The following is a 17,066-nucleotide window of genomic DNA, read 5'->3' on the forward strand; positions in this document are numbered from 1 at the left end:
TGACGTTGGGGGCCACATATTTTAAGGACCACACACACCACTCTAGTTCTCAACTTTACTGTGACCATATGGCGAAAGATGTCTAGGCTACTTCTGATTCAATTTAGGTTCTGAGTGTGAGACTACTGATTGGAGTGGTGTGCGGGTCTCTGAGTTGCATTCTTTGAGTGTGTTCTGAATCGGACCAGTGGAGGATTAATGAATTGAGCACAGATATTATTGCCCCGGAGATGAGCTGCATTCAATTACACAGATTGGTTTTTAGCCTCCTGCTAGGTTGTGTTGCGGCCAGGCAGCCATCCTTCATTGAGCTCCATTCAGAAACAATTAGTAACATCTGAACAATGAGGCTGTTACTGCTAATGAGCTGAGCTCTACCACCACACGTCTACCTAATCACAATGCACCATATAGGGTGATACCACATCGACATCACGAATTCGTCAACAACAACAGTTGCTGTTTACCACATACATGTTAAAGCATACATGCTACTCAGCCCATCGCATGTCTCGAACAGGGATGTCTGTGAGGGTCCGTGTATAGCTCATGCATGTGGGGTTTTCTTTTAAATCAGGAGAAATGCACAGATAGAATTACATGATTATATGATGATTAATTATGTTATGTGATACAATTCAAAACATTGGGTACAATGAATTCTCGATGCAATGGTGGTTGGAGGTGTGATTTACCTGTATTCACAGAAGGTGTCATCATGCATACCCTGGGATTCAAGGTCTGGGTGGAGGTCCTCTTTCTCCTTTACTGCTCAGAGGGAAAGATAATTATTTAGGGTACCATGTATAACATTCTATAACAGTTTTTTTATATATTCCCTTACAAAAGAAACAGGTGAAATGGCTGCTTTCACATGTTGAGTTTAAATTCCACAATATATTTTGTCTTGCCCATTTACCCTCTGAATGACGCGCACACACACACACACACACACACACACACACACACACACACACACCTTAATTGCCTCAAGGCTTAAAAATCCTTCTTTAACCTGTCTCCTCCCCTTCATCTACAGTGATTGAAGGGGATTTAACAAGTGACATCAATAAGGGATCATAGCTTTCACCAGTCTATGCCATAGAAAAAGCCTGTTCATAATGTTTTGTACACAGGTTGGAATGCTACTTTGAAATTGTGAAAATGGTGACGATGCCATTTTAATGTAAGAGCTGTTTGAAAAGACAGCCTGAAATATCAGTCTGTTATGGTGGGATGGATTTTTTGGCCTGCCGGGTGACATCACCAGGTGGTAAATTAGTTATTAGACCAATGAGAAAGAGATTTCCAAACCTCTCTGCCAATAACTGCTAGTTTCCAGTTTTCCCCTTTCCACTCAGACCACTTCCAGACAGTCCTAGCAAAATTCTTGCTTGAGAAACTGCTCTTTGCTCATTTTTCTTTTTGCCAATTTGTATTGAAAACAATCACAGTAAAGTATTTAATTGTAATTTAAATGTAATTGTAATTTAATTAATTATTGCTATTGAGATAAAAACGGCTGCATTGGACCTTTAACGTGTGAAATTCACATTTGCAGTTTTACATGTAAAAAAAACTCCATGTGTAAATCTCACCTTCACATGTGGAATTGCAAGTTCACATGTTAAAAACAATCCCATGAAAATCGAATTTGCAATTTCACATCTAAGAAAACTCCACATGCCTATCTGAGTATAATAATTCAAGTTAAAAACAATTATTTCTGTTTTCTGAGCCATCCACTCCATTATTAGTCCTCCTTTGTGTTGCATTGATATACATGTATGCTTAGCGCTACCACTAGGGAGAGGCATTCAGAGTGTTACTGCCGCAAGAGTGTTGGTCCATGAGCATTGGAAGAAGCCCAGTGAAAAGAACAGAGAAAACGGCTCTCTGTGTCTCATAATTATTTATCCTGGTTATATATATTGTTTTAACCTTTATTTAACTTGGCAAGTCAGTTAAGAACAAATTCTTATTTGCAATTACATCCTAGGAACAGTGGGATAACTGCCTTGTTCAGGGGCAGAAAAACAGATTTTTACATTGTCAGATCAGATTCGATCTAGCAACCTTTTGGGTACTGGCCCAACGCACTAACCACTAGGCTACCTGCCACCACACTTGTGTAGTTAGCATGTGATCAATGGATTCAAATTGAATAAATAGTAACCTAAAATACAAATCATTAGTGTGATTAATATTTACACATGTAAATACACTCAATATGAGCCCTTGTTTAAACGAGTAAGATTTTCCCATTCACATGAGTGTAGCCAAGCGAAGTAACTAGCTAGCTAGTTCACATTTGTGTGCAAGTCAACGAGAACAACATGGCATTTCAGAGGATATTGTTGTTATCTTTATAAACAAGGGCTCATATTGAGTGTATTTACATGTCTACATATTAATCACTCTAATGATTTGTATTTTAGAAGGTTTTATGAAATTTGTATCCAATGGTTGTATGCTAACTAAAAAAAACGCTAGCTAGCTCAGTGATAGGTGATAGCTAACCTTCGATGTTGTCCTATTTAACTATTTTTCGCTTCTGTTATTGTTAACTGTCCATTGGTTTTTGTTACATTTAATAAACAGGTCTAAAGGGGATTTTAATGTATTTGAAAGTGTGTGTTTGTTTGCTTTTGGAATGAATGTAAAATGGATACTTTTGATTTAGAATTAGGGCTGTCAGAGTTAATCAGTTATCTCGAGTTAAACTCAAGTTAAAATCGTGATTAATTGCATTAATCAAAATACACTGAATCATCCAAAATACATCCTCGATACAGCTAAAAACAACCATGCTAAGTCAAAACAAGTTGAAATTGAGGTTAAAGAAAGTGTGCGTTTATCAATTTAGCTGATTTTGCTAACTGTTACTTTGGACAAAATCAAGACGTCAATGCTTTTTATAAAAACATCTTAAATTACAGCAACTTGACAAAAATGTTACATTTTTGACTGCCCTATTCCTATTCCTATTGAACAGTCAATATTCAGAGCTTGTGAGAAATGTATAATAAATATACATTGGAAGAGAAAAAGTGTCGACTCGCTTGGTTTAATGGTCATAACGTTGGCTTCTCCCGTTGGAGACACGGGTTCTAATGAAACGTGTCACATGAAAAATAAACATGAAAAATGTACATGTCAAAAATCCATGCAGTGTCCGTGTTTATTTGATATTTTATTGTAATGCTTGATGAAGACACAATTCTGTTCTGTTCTGTTAAAACGCCTTACTAGTTCTCTCACATTCTGAAGTAATAACATACTCAGTGCTTGATGTCAGTAACATTTACAATATGAGTAACAACTAAATCCTCATTTCAAAGTGGGAAGCTTACTATCAGTGAAAGTGCAGGAGGTAGTGCTTAATGAATGCATCACAGAACAAAGCCCTGTGATTTAGACTGTCTTTCTGACATGATAGGCGATTAGCTGAGACCAATAAGTGAATAAAGATGAAAGGTACTGTAAAATCCCCCCCATCCCCCACAGACAGGACTGGCATTAAGATACCCTGGCTGGTCCTTATGGCATCACCCCACCACTGGCATGTGACCATAACATTTGCATATGTTCTGTGTATTTTGTGCATTGTATGCTTTGTTATTCAAATTCAGCATATTCCAAATATGATATGCTGTATTTAAATGTTATGAATACAAATGCATATGCTCCCATTAATTCAAGTTCCCATTATACTCTAAATATATCAGCGTTGACATTTTGAGCAGTGGTGTGATGTATATTTCTACAAATAATAACACATCAGCTTAAGTATATCTATAACGGTGTCCAGAGTGATGTATCATTTCTCTTTTGTAACGAGGACTCTAAATGGAAATATAATGATGCCTTGTGTAATGATTAGTTAACATTCATAAGGTGCAGTGTGTGTGTGTGTGTGTGTGTGTGTGTGTGTGTGTGTGTGTGTGTGTGTGTGTGTGTTTGAGAGTGAGCACCTACCAGCATATTTCCCTCCTTTATTTCTGTTGACAAAGCAGGCGATTAACACAATGAGTGTGAGGACAGCCACGGCACACATCAGCCCGATGAACCAGCCCTGGGTGGAGATTCCTCCATGGATGCTTGCCAGACCTGAGGAGAACAACAACACAACTCTTTGACATTGACTTGACCCTGCCTTTCCCGAGGACACTTAATTGAATGTTTACATCGACAAAGTCTATCTGATGCAGAGGCAGAGAGGCAGCAGGTTACGCTGAAATGGAAATGTACCCGTATTAATATTAAACAGCTAATCCCCTTGTCTAATTAATCACTGAAGAGGCTGTTCAAACAGAAATGCATTCACCAAGTCACACAGAATAAAAAAAAAATATTTTTTTTTTTTTGGGGGGGGATCCTATTGACACTGAGAAAACCATGCATGACACCTTGAGACACGTTCAAGGACTATGGTGCACCTGCATAGACCTAGTACTCAATAAGACATCAATTGGTTGTGGTGCTGATGTAGGTGGGGGGTTGGATGAATGGGGGGGGTTGCTTCTTTTCCTGTGGCATCCCTGCTCACCTTTATCCCTGGTCCTGATTACATCTTCAAAAATACTAGAATTATCAACCCAGTTGTTAGTCATAAGGCGCACAGTGTACGCAGTCCCAGGCTCCAGCCCCTCAATGATGTGGAAAGTCTTAGAGGTGTTTACTGCCTCAGAGATCTTCCAGTTACCTTTACCTATAAGGTGCACAATCAGGGAGGGTTAGTACTCATGAGGGGCGAAGGTTCAAGGGTTAAAGGTTACTTACAGAGAGTTCGATGAAATAACACAGAACAACAATTCTAGCATGTAACGTTAAACGGTAATATGGAATACAGATTTCTCAGATGTTACCAATACATTCAAAATCACCTTAAACATGTATCACTATAAAATAGACGACAAATGGACAGAGAAGTAATATGTGCTTACGGTTGTTCACATATGCAACATAAAACTCTGAATCGGTTTGTTCGCTTCCCGGAATCCAGCTGATATTTGCAAAGTTGTCACTAACTGAGGAACTAATATTCAACAGGGCTGGGACTGACAGACAGATGAGGGGGGGGAAAGGGGAGAAACGGCAGAACAGGGTTAGTAAAGGATAGTAACGAGAAGACAGATTACATCCACACCAACAAAAAGAACAACATTGGATCGGAAGCTGGCCAGAGAGTTGTTGATTAAGTCAATCCATTTGCTTATGTGTTTCATTCCTAAAATGACTGTAGGACACAGAGTGAAGGCTTATCAACAGCATTTCATGAATCAATTGTAATGGAATTGCCAAAGGAAAACAACAATGATATGGAAATGTTTTGACAAGGAAAGTCCGCAGAGCTGAATGGAAATCTATAGATCGCACGCATCCACTGAAACCTGCAGACGAAAGAACAAAGCAAAACCCTGCTTATTGACTCCGCGTGTTTATTTTCTTAAGCAATACCACTGACTGCTCTCCCTTTTCAAATCAGATAGATTTACCCTGCTGCAATACATATGTACTGTACACTGAGTGTACTAAACATTAAGAACACCTGCTCCTTCCATGACAGACGGACCAGGTGCAACCAGGTGCATCCAGGTGAAAGATATGATCCCTTATTGATGTCACTTGTTAAATCCACTTCAAGCAGTGTTGGTGAAGGGGAGGTTAAAGAAGCATGTTTAAGCCTCGAGACAATTGAGACATGGGTTGTGTGTGTGTGCCATTCAGAGCAATATAATGATTGAAGTGCCTTTGAATGGGTATGGTCGTAGGTTTGAGTGTGTCAAGAACTGCAATGCTGCGGGTTTCCCGTGTGTGTCAAGAATGGTCCACCCCCCAAAGGACAAATTGAGGCTGTTCTCAGGGCAAAAAATACACAATATTATAATGTCTTGTACAATCAGTGTACAGACCCCTATAGAAAACATGCTTAAGATGTGGAGGGGTTCATGTAGAAGGGTCCACGCACAAAATTGAGATTTTCTTCTACAACAGTAAACACTTCAATGGGAATGTTAAATAGCAGAGGTTAGTAAGTCCCTTTGCCTCACTGCAGGTACACTGTACTCAGGTACACTGTGGTGAATACATTAGACAACAACAGACTAATAAAGCCTCTGAAGACTCCGATACTCCAAGAATAAATCAAAGAACCACTGCACCTGGAGTGATGGTGAGAATCATGCATCACTCCATATTGCTAAAGTTGGTAAAAGAAAGCTATGGTTTGACCCGGTCAACAGCAACCAATCCCCTTCGTTTCCCTCAGGCATACATGCAAATCTGTGACTGTCTCCTGCTCAGGTGTCATTATTTTCTCAGGTGATAATTCAGTACACAAGGACACCTGTGTCTGTGCTGCCCATCCCTGTGAGCACAAATGACACACCGTGGGTAATGCTGATGTATGACTTCGTAACTATGGTAATTCCCATCATTCGCTTAGTATGATGACTAAGTGACACGGGGCCTGACTAAAAATATCCCAGGGCTTGGCGTGTTTGTCACCGCGCTGCTCAGCCTGGTATTAAAGGCTGCAGAAAGCATCTGCTGTCACAGCAGGGAGCGCAGCCCTGGCCCTGCCACAATGCCTGAAAGATGGCTCTTCAAAGTCAGGGAGTTCTATAAAAGGAGTGCCCCAGTACACAGAAATATTCTGATCTACAGCTTTCAACAGCTTTCAATTCATCCACTTATCTCAGTCCCCTAAATATGACCGTCTCTTTAAGAGCTCACACCTCCTCCTCACTCTGCCTGGCTAAGCTGACACTTTCCTCAGCTCAAATGGTGCTATGGACATTTGCTTGCCCCACAGCACTATTGTTGGTTACCCAGTTGAAGGTTACATGGAAATGTTCAGGTGACTGTTTGGTCAATATTCTGCCGTGTAAGAGGACTGGGCCCCCCCCCCAAAAAATCAATCCTTGACAATTAGACATATTTGCCCCGTTTGAACTACAACACACTACACTCACACCTCCGGGTATGGAATAGATTCAATAACGTGACTGTCTGTTGATGAGCTTGTTGAGCCGTTTGCTGGACTTTAACTCAACATCGATGCTGAGGCTAGTTTTTCATTGATTGAAGTTAAGCTCAAAATAGAGGATTTGTGTCATAGCGATCACCAGAGTTGACAGTTTTTCCACCTATGACTATCATGACCATACGGAGCACAATTGGTGACATGAATACCTATGTTGGAATGGGTGGCATTGGACACGTGGGAGACTGCAGTGCTTGGAGGTGAGGGGGAGGCAGACTGGCCTGAAAAGAAAGACAGATCTTGAGATTATTGGCTATTTTTTGGAGTGAAGGAGGGGGGGCTACTGTCTACTGACTACTAGTAGAATTGTTAGTACACTACAACTATGGGTAAAGTGAACTGACATTAGTTTCTAGTCTACAGATATGTCTACTATAATGACTAGTCAGGGTGGTTACTACTACAGAGCCATGCATACCATCAAAGAACTAGGAAACAAGGTGTCATTTCTGGCTAGATATGATCATTGGTAATAATTTGTACTACAGGAAGTGACTATTCCACTGTTCAGTTTGAGGCAAAGACGCCATCATTTGAACGCTGAATGACACTACAATAGAGATGCCTGTCTGATATCCTTCCTGTATGTTGCACTTAACGCTTAATTTGATCCCGTTGCTTTTGTAATACAGGTGGCATTGATCCTGCCGTTGTTAGAACACAAGTCAATATTCATTTAGAGATTCACTAATGAGATCGGATTCATATGAATTTATAATCAGGATACTCATTACCATTTGTTATTGCAGAGAAAAACCACAAACTTAGTCTGAAAACAGGGGAGTCTGTATTGGTCTACTAATGAAAGGAGGCATCAGAGTGCTCAGCGCTGATGGCAAAAGGGCACGCAACAGACGAGGGCAATTATTCACAGATGAGAGGAGTATCTGCATCATTTTAGTTTCGTATTTGTGTGAATTATTAAAAAGGACTTAATTGTTGCCGACATCAGATTCAGTAACTTTTGCTAAATGCCTGCTTGACCCATTCAACCATGGAGCCAGGCAGGGCCAGGAGCTGTCACCTCCCACCAGTTTATCAGCCCCTTTATCCATATTCATGCTCTCACAGCTAGTCTATGTTAAAGAAACTATAGCTGACAGAAATCATGCTAACAGCTATATGAAAAGAATAGCACGAGTCTTTCTCAGAAATGGAAAGAGAGAGAGAGAGAGAGCTAGCTACAGTTCTACTCAACTATCCACCAAGGATGTGATACAACTAATGAACTGCCGACTCATACAGTAATAGATCAACATAGTTAATATACCCGAGGGCGTGACTTGCGACAGCGTTAGACTACAGTGGTTGTTTTTTACTGCACATGAACAGAAATCTACATACTGAAGTTGACAGTGGATATCGCTGTTGAAGCTGGTGAAGAGAGGAAAAAGAAAAAAGAAAAAAGGAAAGCATTGCCAAGCAGGTACATGTATTGAAAGTTGTTGACATTATTTTCAATAGCATAAGTTAAACGCCTTAAATATACTGAACAAAAACACAACTGTAACATGCAACAATTTCTAAGATCTTTCTGAGTAACAGTTCAAATAAAGAAATCCGTCAATTGAAATAAATTCATTAGGCCCTAATCTCAGGATTTCACATGATTGGGAATACAGATATGCATCCGTTGGTCACAGATACCTTTTTAAAAAAAAGGTTGGTGCGTGGATCAGAAAACCAGTCAGTAGCTTGTGTGACTACGATTTGTCTCATGCAGCGCGACACATCTCCATCGCAGAGTTGATCAGGCTGTTGACTGTGGCCTGTGGAATGTTGTCCCGCTCCTCTTCAATGGCTGTGCGAAGTTGCTGGATATTGGCGGGAAATGGAACACACTGTCGCACACATCGATCCAGAGCATCACAAACATGCTCAATGTGTGACATGCCTGGTGAGTATGCAGACCATGGAAGAACTGGGACATATTCATCTTCCAGGAATTGTGTACAGATCCTTGCAACATGGAGCCGTGCATTATCATGCTGAAACATAAGGTGATGGCGGCGGATGAACGGCACAACAATGGGCCTCAGGATCTCGTCACGGTATCTCTGTGCATTCAAATTGCCATCAATAAAATGCATTTGTTTCCCTTTGTCCACAATGTTGACATTAGCAAACCGCTTGCCCACACGACTGCATACACTTGGTCTGCGGTTGTGAGGCCAGTTGGACGTGGAGTCTTATGGTAGAGAAATTAAGATTCAATTATCTGGCAATAGCTCTGGTGGACATTCCTGCAGTCAGCATGCCAATTGCATACTCCCTCAAAACTGGAGACATCTGTGGCATTGTGTTTTGTGACAAAACTGCACATTTTAGAGTGGTCTTTTATTGTCACCAGCACAAGGTGCACCTGTGTAATGGTCATGCTGTTTATCAGCTTCTTGACATTCCACACCTGTCAGGTGGATGGTTTATCTTGGCAAACGACAAATGCTCACTAACAGGGATGTAAGCGAATTTGTTCCGAAAATTTGAGCGAAATAAGCTTTTTGTGATTATGGAACATTTTTGCAATCTTTTATTTCAGCTCATGAAACATGGGATCAACACTTTGCATTTATATTTTTGTTCAGTGTACATTTGCATGGCATAGGGAAAGCATGTGCAGACACCAATCGCAACATAAGCATGAAAAAGATGCAAAATGTTACCCTACATAAATGTGTGTAAATGAAGTAGGGTTCTCTTATGGGGACAGACGAAGAAACTTTTACAGGATATACATCCAAAGCAATATAACATTACTCCCACACAAAAGTATGTTTATTTTGTTTTCACACCATAACAACATTTTGTTAAGTTTAGTGTTTGGGCTCCTGAGTGGCGTAACGGTCTAAGGCACTGCATCTCAGTGCTAGAGGTGTCACTACAGACCCTGGTTTGATTTCAGGATGTATCCGGCCCGTGATTGGGAGTCCCATAGGGCGGTGTACAATTGGCCCGGGTTTGGCCGGGGTAGGCCGTCATTGTAAATAATAATTTGTTCTTAACTGCCTTGCCTAGTTGAATAAAGGTTAAATAAAAAAAACAAGTAATCAAATCTAAACATGCATTCTCGCAGCACACAAAATTTGATGTTTTTAATTCATCCCAGAAGCCTGCTTACTGAGATTGAATAGGATGCTATGTTTTGTTATACTGTACATGTATTTAAATGTGAAAGCCCTTACTTGCAGGTGGCCTATCAGTTATGAGCATTGGGCCAGTAACACAAAGGTCGCTGGTTCGCATCCCTGAGCGGACTTGGTGAAAAATCTGTCGATGTAACCTTGAGAAAGGCACTTAACCCTAATTGCTTCTGTAAGATGCTCTGGATAAGAGCGTCTGCTAAATTACTAAAATGTGCTATTAGAGAGGACCCAAATGAATTATTACTATTGTTGGACAGAGGCTGTGTGTGTTGTGGCACCTCAGAGTACAGTACAGACTCTCCATTACAAATTCAAGTGCACTTGCTTATTTTCATTAGATTCTAATTATATTTGACTGGTGCCACCCCCTTATCTACACTCCCACAGACTCAGAAGGGTACATATTACTTGTGTGAAGTAGAAATGACATATACTGCGTTTTATAAAATGAAAATGATGTATCATGTGCATGAACCAAACATACTGCAATGGCGGGCAATTGACTTACCTTACCAATTCCTATATAATAATACAATATTATATAGAAAATATACAGTTTCACTTGCTGAAGGCAAATCTCTTCTCCAGCTGGTTGTTTCATAGCTTGCTTTCCCCTTTAAATCAATAAACACTTGCTCTTTTATGACAATGATGAATGAAACCCCTTCTCACACCCTTATGATATTGTTTAACCACAAAAATTACTTAGATAGAGATATGAAAAGCCTGGCAGATGGAGCCAATATCATATTCCCTGAGCTAATACATTACTGAAACAGCTTGGTCATCTACAGAGTACCTCATCCAAAAGTCTGGCTATCACATCTCGCCATTACCCCCAACCTTAAATCCATGCCCCCTTTCTCTCCCTATAAATCTTCCTCCAGCATCCCCCATCTGCACAGGCAACACCCTGGCCTTTGTGACTTACGCGCTACAGGTGTGGTGGTGCTCTCCTCGCTGACCTGGGGCCCACAGCCCACCCTGGTGCAGGAGCGCAGGTAGAACTTGTACCTGCTGACGGCCTCGAGGTTCCGCAGGACACACGAGGTGGTGTCCGGGCTGCTGATGTCCATCGACTGCAGGACACCCACCTCCTCTGTGTCGTTGACTAAACACACACATAGACTGGATTGAACATTGTGTTGCTATATAAATGGACACAGAGGTGTCTCTCTGAAACACCAAGGAGAAAAGAAACCCATAATAGATCATTTGAAAAGGACACATGATATCTTGGGGGTTTGATGAAAACATGACCACGCTATGTATATCCTTCCTGTTTGGCCCTGTCCGGGGGTGTCCTCGGATGGGGCCACAGTGTCTCCTGACCCCTCCTGTCTCAGCCTCCAGTATTTATGCTGCAGTAGTTTATGTGTCGGACGGCTAGGGTCAGTTTGTTATATCTGGAGTACTTCTCCTGTCCTATTCAGTGTCCTGTGTGAATGTAAGTGTGCTCTCTCTAATCCTCTCTTTCTCTCTTCCTTTCTCTCTCTCTCTCTCTCTCTCTCTCGGAGGACCTGAGCCCTAGGACCATGCCTCAGGACTACCTGACATGATGACTCCTTGCTGTCCCCAGTCCACCTGGCCGTGCTGCTGCTCCAGTTTAAACTGTTCTGCCTTATTATTATTGGACCATGCTGGTCATTTATGAACATTTGAACATCTTGGCCATGTTCTGTTATAATCTCCACCCGGCACAGCCAGAAGAGGACTGGCCACCCCACATAGCCTGGTTCCTCTCTAGGTTTCTTCCTAGGTTTTGGCCTTTCTAGGGAGTTTTTCCTAGCCACCGTGCTTCTACACCTGCATTGCTTGCTGTTTGGGGTTTTAGGCTGGGTTTCTGTACAGCACTTTGAGATATCAGCTGATGTACGAAGGGCTATATAAATACATTTGATTTGATGTAAGAATGTACAACATGTGATCTGCATTGCGAGTTGGTTCAGCCCTCCCTAGCGGTGGAACTGGCCCTCAGTGTAACAGTGTAGGTTTCTGTGAAACCTGTGAAAAATGTAGTTAGCAAGGCCCTCTAAGAAGCTGGGCTCAGCCCTGGAACAGCTGTGCAGCAGCCTTTAAATTCCTCTGGTGCTTCCTCCCGGTGCCATGCTGACAGCTGTGTGCATTATCCTCAACATTTCACACATGAGTTCCTTCAAGGGGACTTCAAAGACCCCTCACTTCAAAAGAGTCCATCAGCTTCATCACACTTGCACAATGTAAACGTCCCTTCTTCTGAAATACAGCGTGACACGTTTGGCCCTCTCGTGCAGCGGCAAAATCCCAAACCTTTAGTGAGAGTTGCTGTGCAATGCCGTCTTTAAAACGTTGTAATTAGCCTCATCATCATTATTGTTTCAGGCCAGGGGTTGAAGAGTGGGACACATACACGTCATGTCCAGTGACTGTTTCCTTTGGGATTAATCTGGGTCGTTGGTTGTGGTGAAGGCCCCAGTGGACGGTATCGGGTCACTAACAAAGACCTTAAAAGGCTGTGTGACACGCTGGCCTTGGTCAGCGCTGCTGGGGCCGGATCATGACACACCACACAGGCCAGTGTGTCACACCCCAACCCGACACTGACCCCTCTATCCACCAAAGGGGGTCAATCCCAGGTTATACGATCAATAAATCCTACTGGATATCCACTTCCATGCTTTCTGATGCCATCCAATAAAATACATGTAACATTTAGTTGTATTCAAGCCTCATTACTTTAAACTGAGTTTCCCCACATTGGATCATATTCTCATGCAACCACTGTGAGACTTAAACCTGTGGATCACAGCTCTGCATGCATTTTCTCACATTTCTATAATAGGGCTAAAGTTGAACATCAGCTGTAGGAGCTAAACTCTAAAACCTCATTAACAACGCGCTCAGCAATGAGCTGTAGCACCATTCACAAGCACAACATTATCTCCTAGTGGCAAGATCAAGGAATCGCTAGTCACTTTGAATGAAGGAAGGCTGGTGCATGTAAGAGACTGCAGTTCAACGGGGAAGAGGAAAGAGTTGTACACACTTAGCTGATACTCTAGCCGGTATCCTGTGACGACTCCATTGGCAACCAGAGGAGGTGCCCAGGTGAGAGCGACGGTGTGCTTCTGAACATCTGTGACCCTGAAAACAGGGTTTTCCTCTGGAACTGGGAAACAAAAGAATATACAGGTAGTAAGCAGTTTGACAGTGTAGCACAATAATCGTGTCTCTAGATAGTTATTTTCTTCGTCCATTGGACAGTACTGAATCAATATGTTCCACGGCACCCCAGACCTCTCCCCTCATGTCTTACCTCCCTCGGGAGTTTTGAAGTTGACGGCGTGGCTGCCTGGCCCGTTGCCTCGCCCGTTGAAGGTCATGACGATGAGGCTGTACTCAGAGAAGGGCGCGAGCCCTGGTACCATGGCATGGTTCCTGTCCCCCGGGAATGTCAGCGTGTGTTTGTTCCCGTGAGTCTTCTTTGAGTCCAGCAGACTACGCAGCCGCCACCAGTTTATCTGACACCGCCATGACAGAGGGGAGACAGTGTTATAGGTCTAACAGATCATAATTACGTGACAAAAAGACAACAGCTCATACATAGACAAATGCTGCGGTCTTGGTTATAGTGTTTTTTTTCCCGCGAGTGTAAGGGAACAGTGAGGCTGCCAGCAGTAGGGAGACAGAGTTGGGTGAGGGGGCCAGAAGACCCAGCGAGGTCAGGGTCTCTCCTTTTAAACAGTGTCTTTAAAGCTACAGGGCTGTTTTGAGGAATTACCCTGTAGCCTCCCAGATGTCCATGCAGCTTTTCCTTGTGAACGCGCGTCCAGTTGACCTTGACCAGCGAGTTGTTCATCACCTCCACCGCCACATCATCAGGGGCCGCGGAGGGGACTGCAGGGCCAAACACACTCACGTCACAGTCCATTCAGCCCGTATGTCACACTGAGTACTGTAAAGATCAGCCCAACATGTGAAGGATGAGCTCAGCTTTACAGTTTATGATCCACCAGATCATGTGTGTAGTATTGGCAGGGTTTATTTAGGTGCTTCAAAGCTTTACCTCTATCAAATAATAATCTGTAGATCAGTGACTGCAATCTAAATAACGTGATATACCAAGGAGGGAACTAGTGTTGGGCTCACTGCTATTGCCTAAGCGATGCTACCAGGCAGTATGACAACAAAGGAGTACAAAGCTTCTAAAGGAGGAAAACATGTTGTTAACAAGGTTGAGATGGTACATGTGACCTGAGGTTACATCCTGAGGGCAAATCCAAAAGAGCGCTAAAAGATAAAGATAGAAATAAGAAAGTGCATGGAATGAAATGGTTCTAAAAGAGAGTTTTCAATTTGGCATGAGTGAAAGGGTACATAGGCCCTATAAAAGTGACGTTCAACCAAGCTACGAGCCTATATCACAAAGCAAACATTGGATTTCATCAAGTACTCTGGCTGGTGGGTTAGGATTCTGCTCACAAATCTATAGCACTTTTAAACCACACACAAAGCTGAATGGTACATACGGTACTGGCCTTATACATCTGAATTGTATTATTATTGTGAAATTCACATACATTCTTTGTATTTACAAGGCTGTAAGATTTTTTTATTTAAAAACAACAGTAGTCACTCACAGTCCTCTCCAGAGTAGCCAGTCATCACTTTGGGTTCAGGTCCCCATCCCTGGTAGTTCCTCGCCTGGATCCTGACCTCATATGGCACAAACGTGGGAGTGCCCTTCACCACAAACGAGTGTCTTTTCACCACATGCTCGTGCCAGTCCTCCTCCACATCCTGCCGTTTATAGCTCACCTTATATTCAAGGCCTGGCCCATTGTGTTCAATGGGGGACAATGGCTGCAAGGGCGAGGAATGTAAGAATAGCAGTAACACACAGATTATTACAATTTAATAGGAACTTGAACAATCGAGCAAGGAGCTCTTCATATTTCCTTCTACATCCCTGGCTATTTTGAGGTTATCACGGCCAAGCCCATACACATGGATCCTAATATTTGATCATATAAAATCAGTAAAACAATAAGACAATTGGTTGGGTGCTGGCTCCAGGGAGTTTCGAGGCAGCCCTCTGATATAAGGAGCAGTCTAGGACTTCACAGACTGTAGAGATTATAGAGCGATCTAGCGCTTCCCTCACAATGGCCTGACCATGATGGGAAATAGAATAAGACACTATTATCCACAAAAGCAAATCATTAACAATGAGGGAGCTCATACATTCAGAAGTTCAGGTTGAATTACTCTGCTAGGACAGGAAGATCATTTGTGGGGGTGAGATTCATCTTTTTACAATAAAGCATAATGTATTACTGTATTACTGTACTCCTCCATTCCTTTTCACTTTCTAATAAAAGGTTCACAATGTACTGCTTTGATAGCTATCCCATTCACTATGACCCATCAAAAATAGGTTTTCTAAAGTTATACATCACAATACGACACATCAAAAGCAGGGATATTTGATTTATTTCTGAGGGATAACACTAAAGCTTATTTTCTCTATGAATAAAGAGAGATTCTTTGATTTCCCCAAAATGTAAGTTCTGTGAAATAGTCAATACTCGGAGGGGTGCGTACGTACGCAGGGAAGGAACATTAAAGGAGCCCCATTCTGTTTCTTACCTCCCAGTTGATATCCATTTCATGTGCCAAATGACCTTCGATTTGAATATTTTCAGGGTTCTTGTCAGGGGCTGGTGGCAGAGAAGAAATATGGATTTCGCCAAAATTGAAATTGTTAGTTAAATAAACCTCCTGTGAAATGTGCACATGAGAGACCTAAGAGTGAAATCAATTATCTCAGATGTTTGAGTGTTTCAAAGTTCAACGGGCGGTAGAGGCCGGTCAGAGGATAAAACATAACTGGACTTCCTACCTGCAGGAGGGGTCTTGTATCTTTCTGTGGGCTCACTGGGACGCCCCCTACCCACCACGTTGACTCCAGACACTCGAAAGCGATAGTCAACATGTCCATAAAGTTTGAGGACTGCCGAACCGTGATTTCCTGGAACTCTCTGAAGCTCGTTCCAGTTCCCTGGCTCCCACTGGCTCTCCTCATACTCAATAATGAAGTCTGTTCACAGGGTGAGACACACAGACCAGACCCCAATCTGTCCAAGCCCTTTGCCAAAGGGGCTGCTTATCTAACAGCCACCTGCGTAGCAAACTCTTCAGACCCTGCACTAAGCAGGAAACTTGTTCCCCCCCAAACAAATACGACACATTTGTGTTGGAATGTTGACAGGAGACTTACACAATAATAAAGTACTAATTCCATTTTCTTAGTAAATATGTGCCATGTTATTATCATTGTATATACTACAGGCCTGCTGTTCCCTAAATCACACAAAGCAGCTGAACTTTGTTTGCAGAGCCAGACTATTACCAGTGGTTGAGCTGTTGTGGTCATCCCCAGGGATCCATTTGAGCTTCACACTTCTGCCCTTGTGTTCAGACAGCACCAAGTTCTCAGGTGCATCGGGGACATCTGTAAAACACCACAACGACATTACTTTGATAACACACAAAGACATTGTATCCATCAGACTGTTAAACAGACATCACTAACACAGAGAGGCTGCTGCCTACATACAGACTTGAAATCATTGGACACTAACAAATGGATCACTAGTCACTTTATTAATGATGTTTACATATCTTGCATTTACTCATCCCATATGTATATACTGTTATACGACCTATTGCATCTTGCCTATGCCGCTCGGCCATTGCTCATCCATATATTTATATGTACATATTCTTATTCCATCCCTTTACTTAGATTTGAGTGTATTAGGTAGTTGCTGTGGAATTGTTAGATTACTTGTTAGATATTGCTGCAGTGTCGGAACAAGAAGCACAAGCATTTG

The 17,066-nt window shown here is 42.2% G+C and overlaps 1 protein-coding gene across 10 annotated transcripts in view; it reads right to left on the bottom strand.

Annotated features, from left to right (window-relative positions):
* Positions 1-17,066, bottom strand: part of LOC118400067 (neural cell adhesion molecule L1-like protein) — a 73,198-nt gene that overhangs the window by 2,529 nt on the left and 53,603 nt on the right. For 5 of the 10 annotated variants that reach the window (XM_035796468.2, XM_035796467.2, XM_035796464.2 and 2 more), the window contains 14 exons: positions 16,583-16,684; positions 16,073-16,270; positions 15,820-15,890; positions 14,811-15,033; positions 13,952-14,067; positions 13,487-13,691; positions 13,217-13,339; positions 11,123-11,302; positions 8,393-8,422; positions 7,198-7,269; positions 4,947-5,060; positions 4,550-4,711; positions 3,979-4,110; positions 696-768 (listed from right to left, as the gene is read on the bottom strand). In XM_035796468.2, coding sequence (XP_035652361.2) covers positions 696-768; positions 3,979-4,110; positions 4,550-4,711; positions 4,947-5,060; positions 7,198-7,269; positions 8,393-8,422; positions 11,123-11,302; positions 13,217-13,339; positions 13,487-13,691; positions 13,952-14,067; positions 14,811-15,033; positions 15,820-15,890; positions 16,073-16,270; positions 16,583-16,684 — 1,801 coding nt within the window. Of the gene's footprint in view, positions 1-474; positions 566-695; positions 769-3,978; positions 4,111-4,549; positions 4,712-4,946; positions 5,061-7,197; positions 7,270-8,392; positions 8,423-11,122; positions 11,303-13,216; positions 13,340-13,486; positions 13,692-13,951; positions 14,068-14,810; positions 15,034-15,819; positions 15,891-16,072; positions 16,271-16,582; positions 16,685-17,066 lie in introns of all 10 variants that reach the window. The other 5 variants (XM_035796470.2, XM_035796469.2, XM_035796472.2 and 2 more) reach the window with 5 other exon arrangements.

This window comes from Oncorhynchus keta, chromosome 21 (assembly GCF_023373465.1).
Source record: "Oncorhynchus keta strain PuntledgeMale-10-30-2019 chromosome 21, Oket_V2, whole genome shotgun sequence".
Classification (NCBI taxonomy): Eukaryota; Metazoa; Chordata; class Actinopteri; order Salmoniformes; family Salmonidae; genus Oncorhynchus; species Oncorhynchus keta.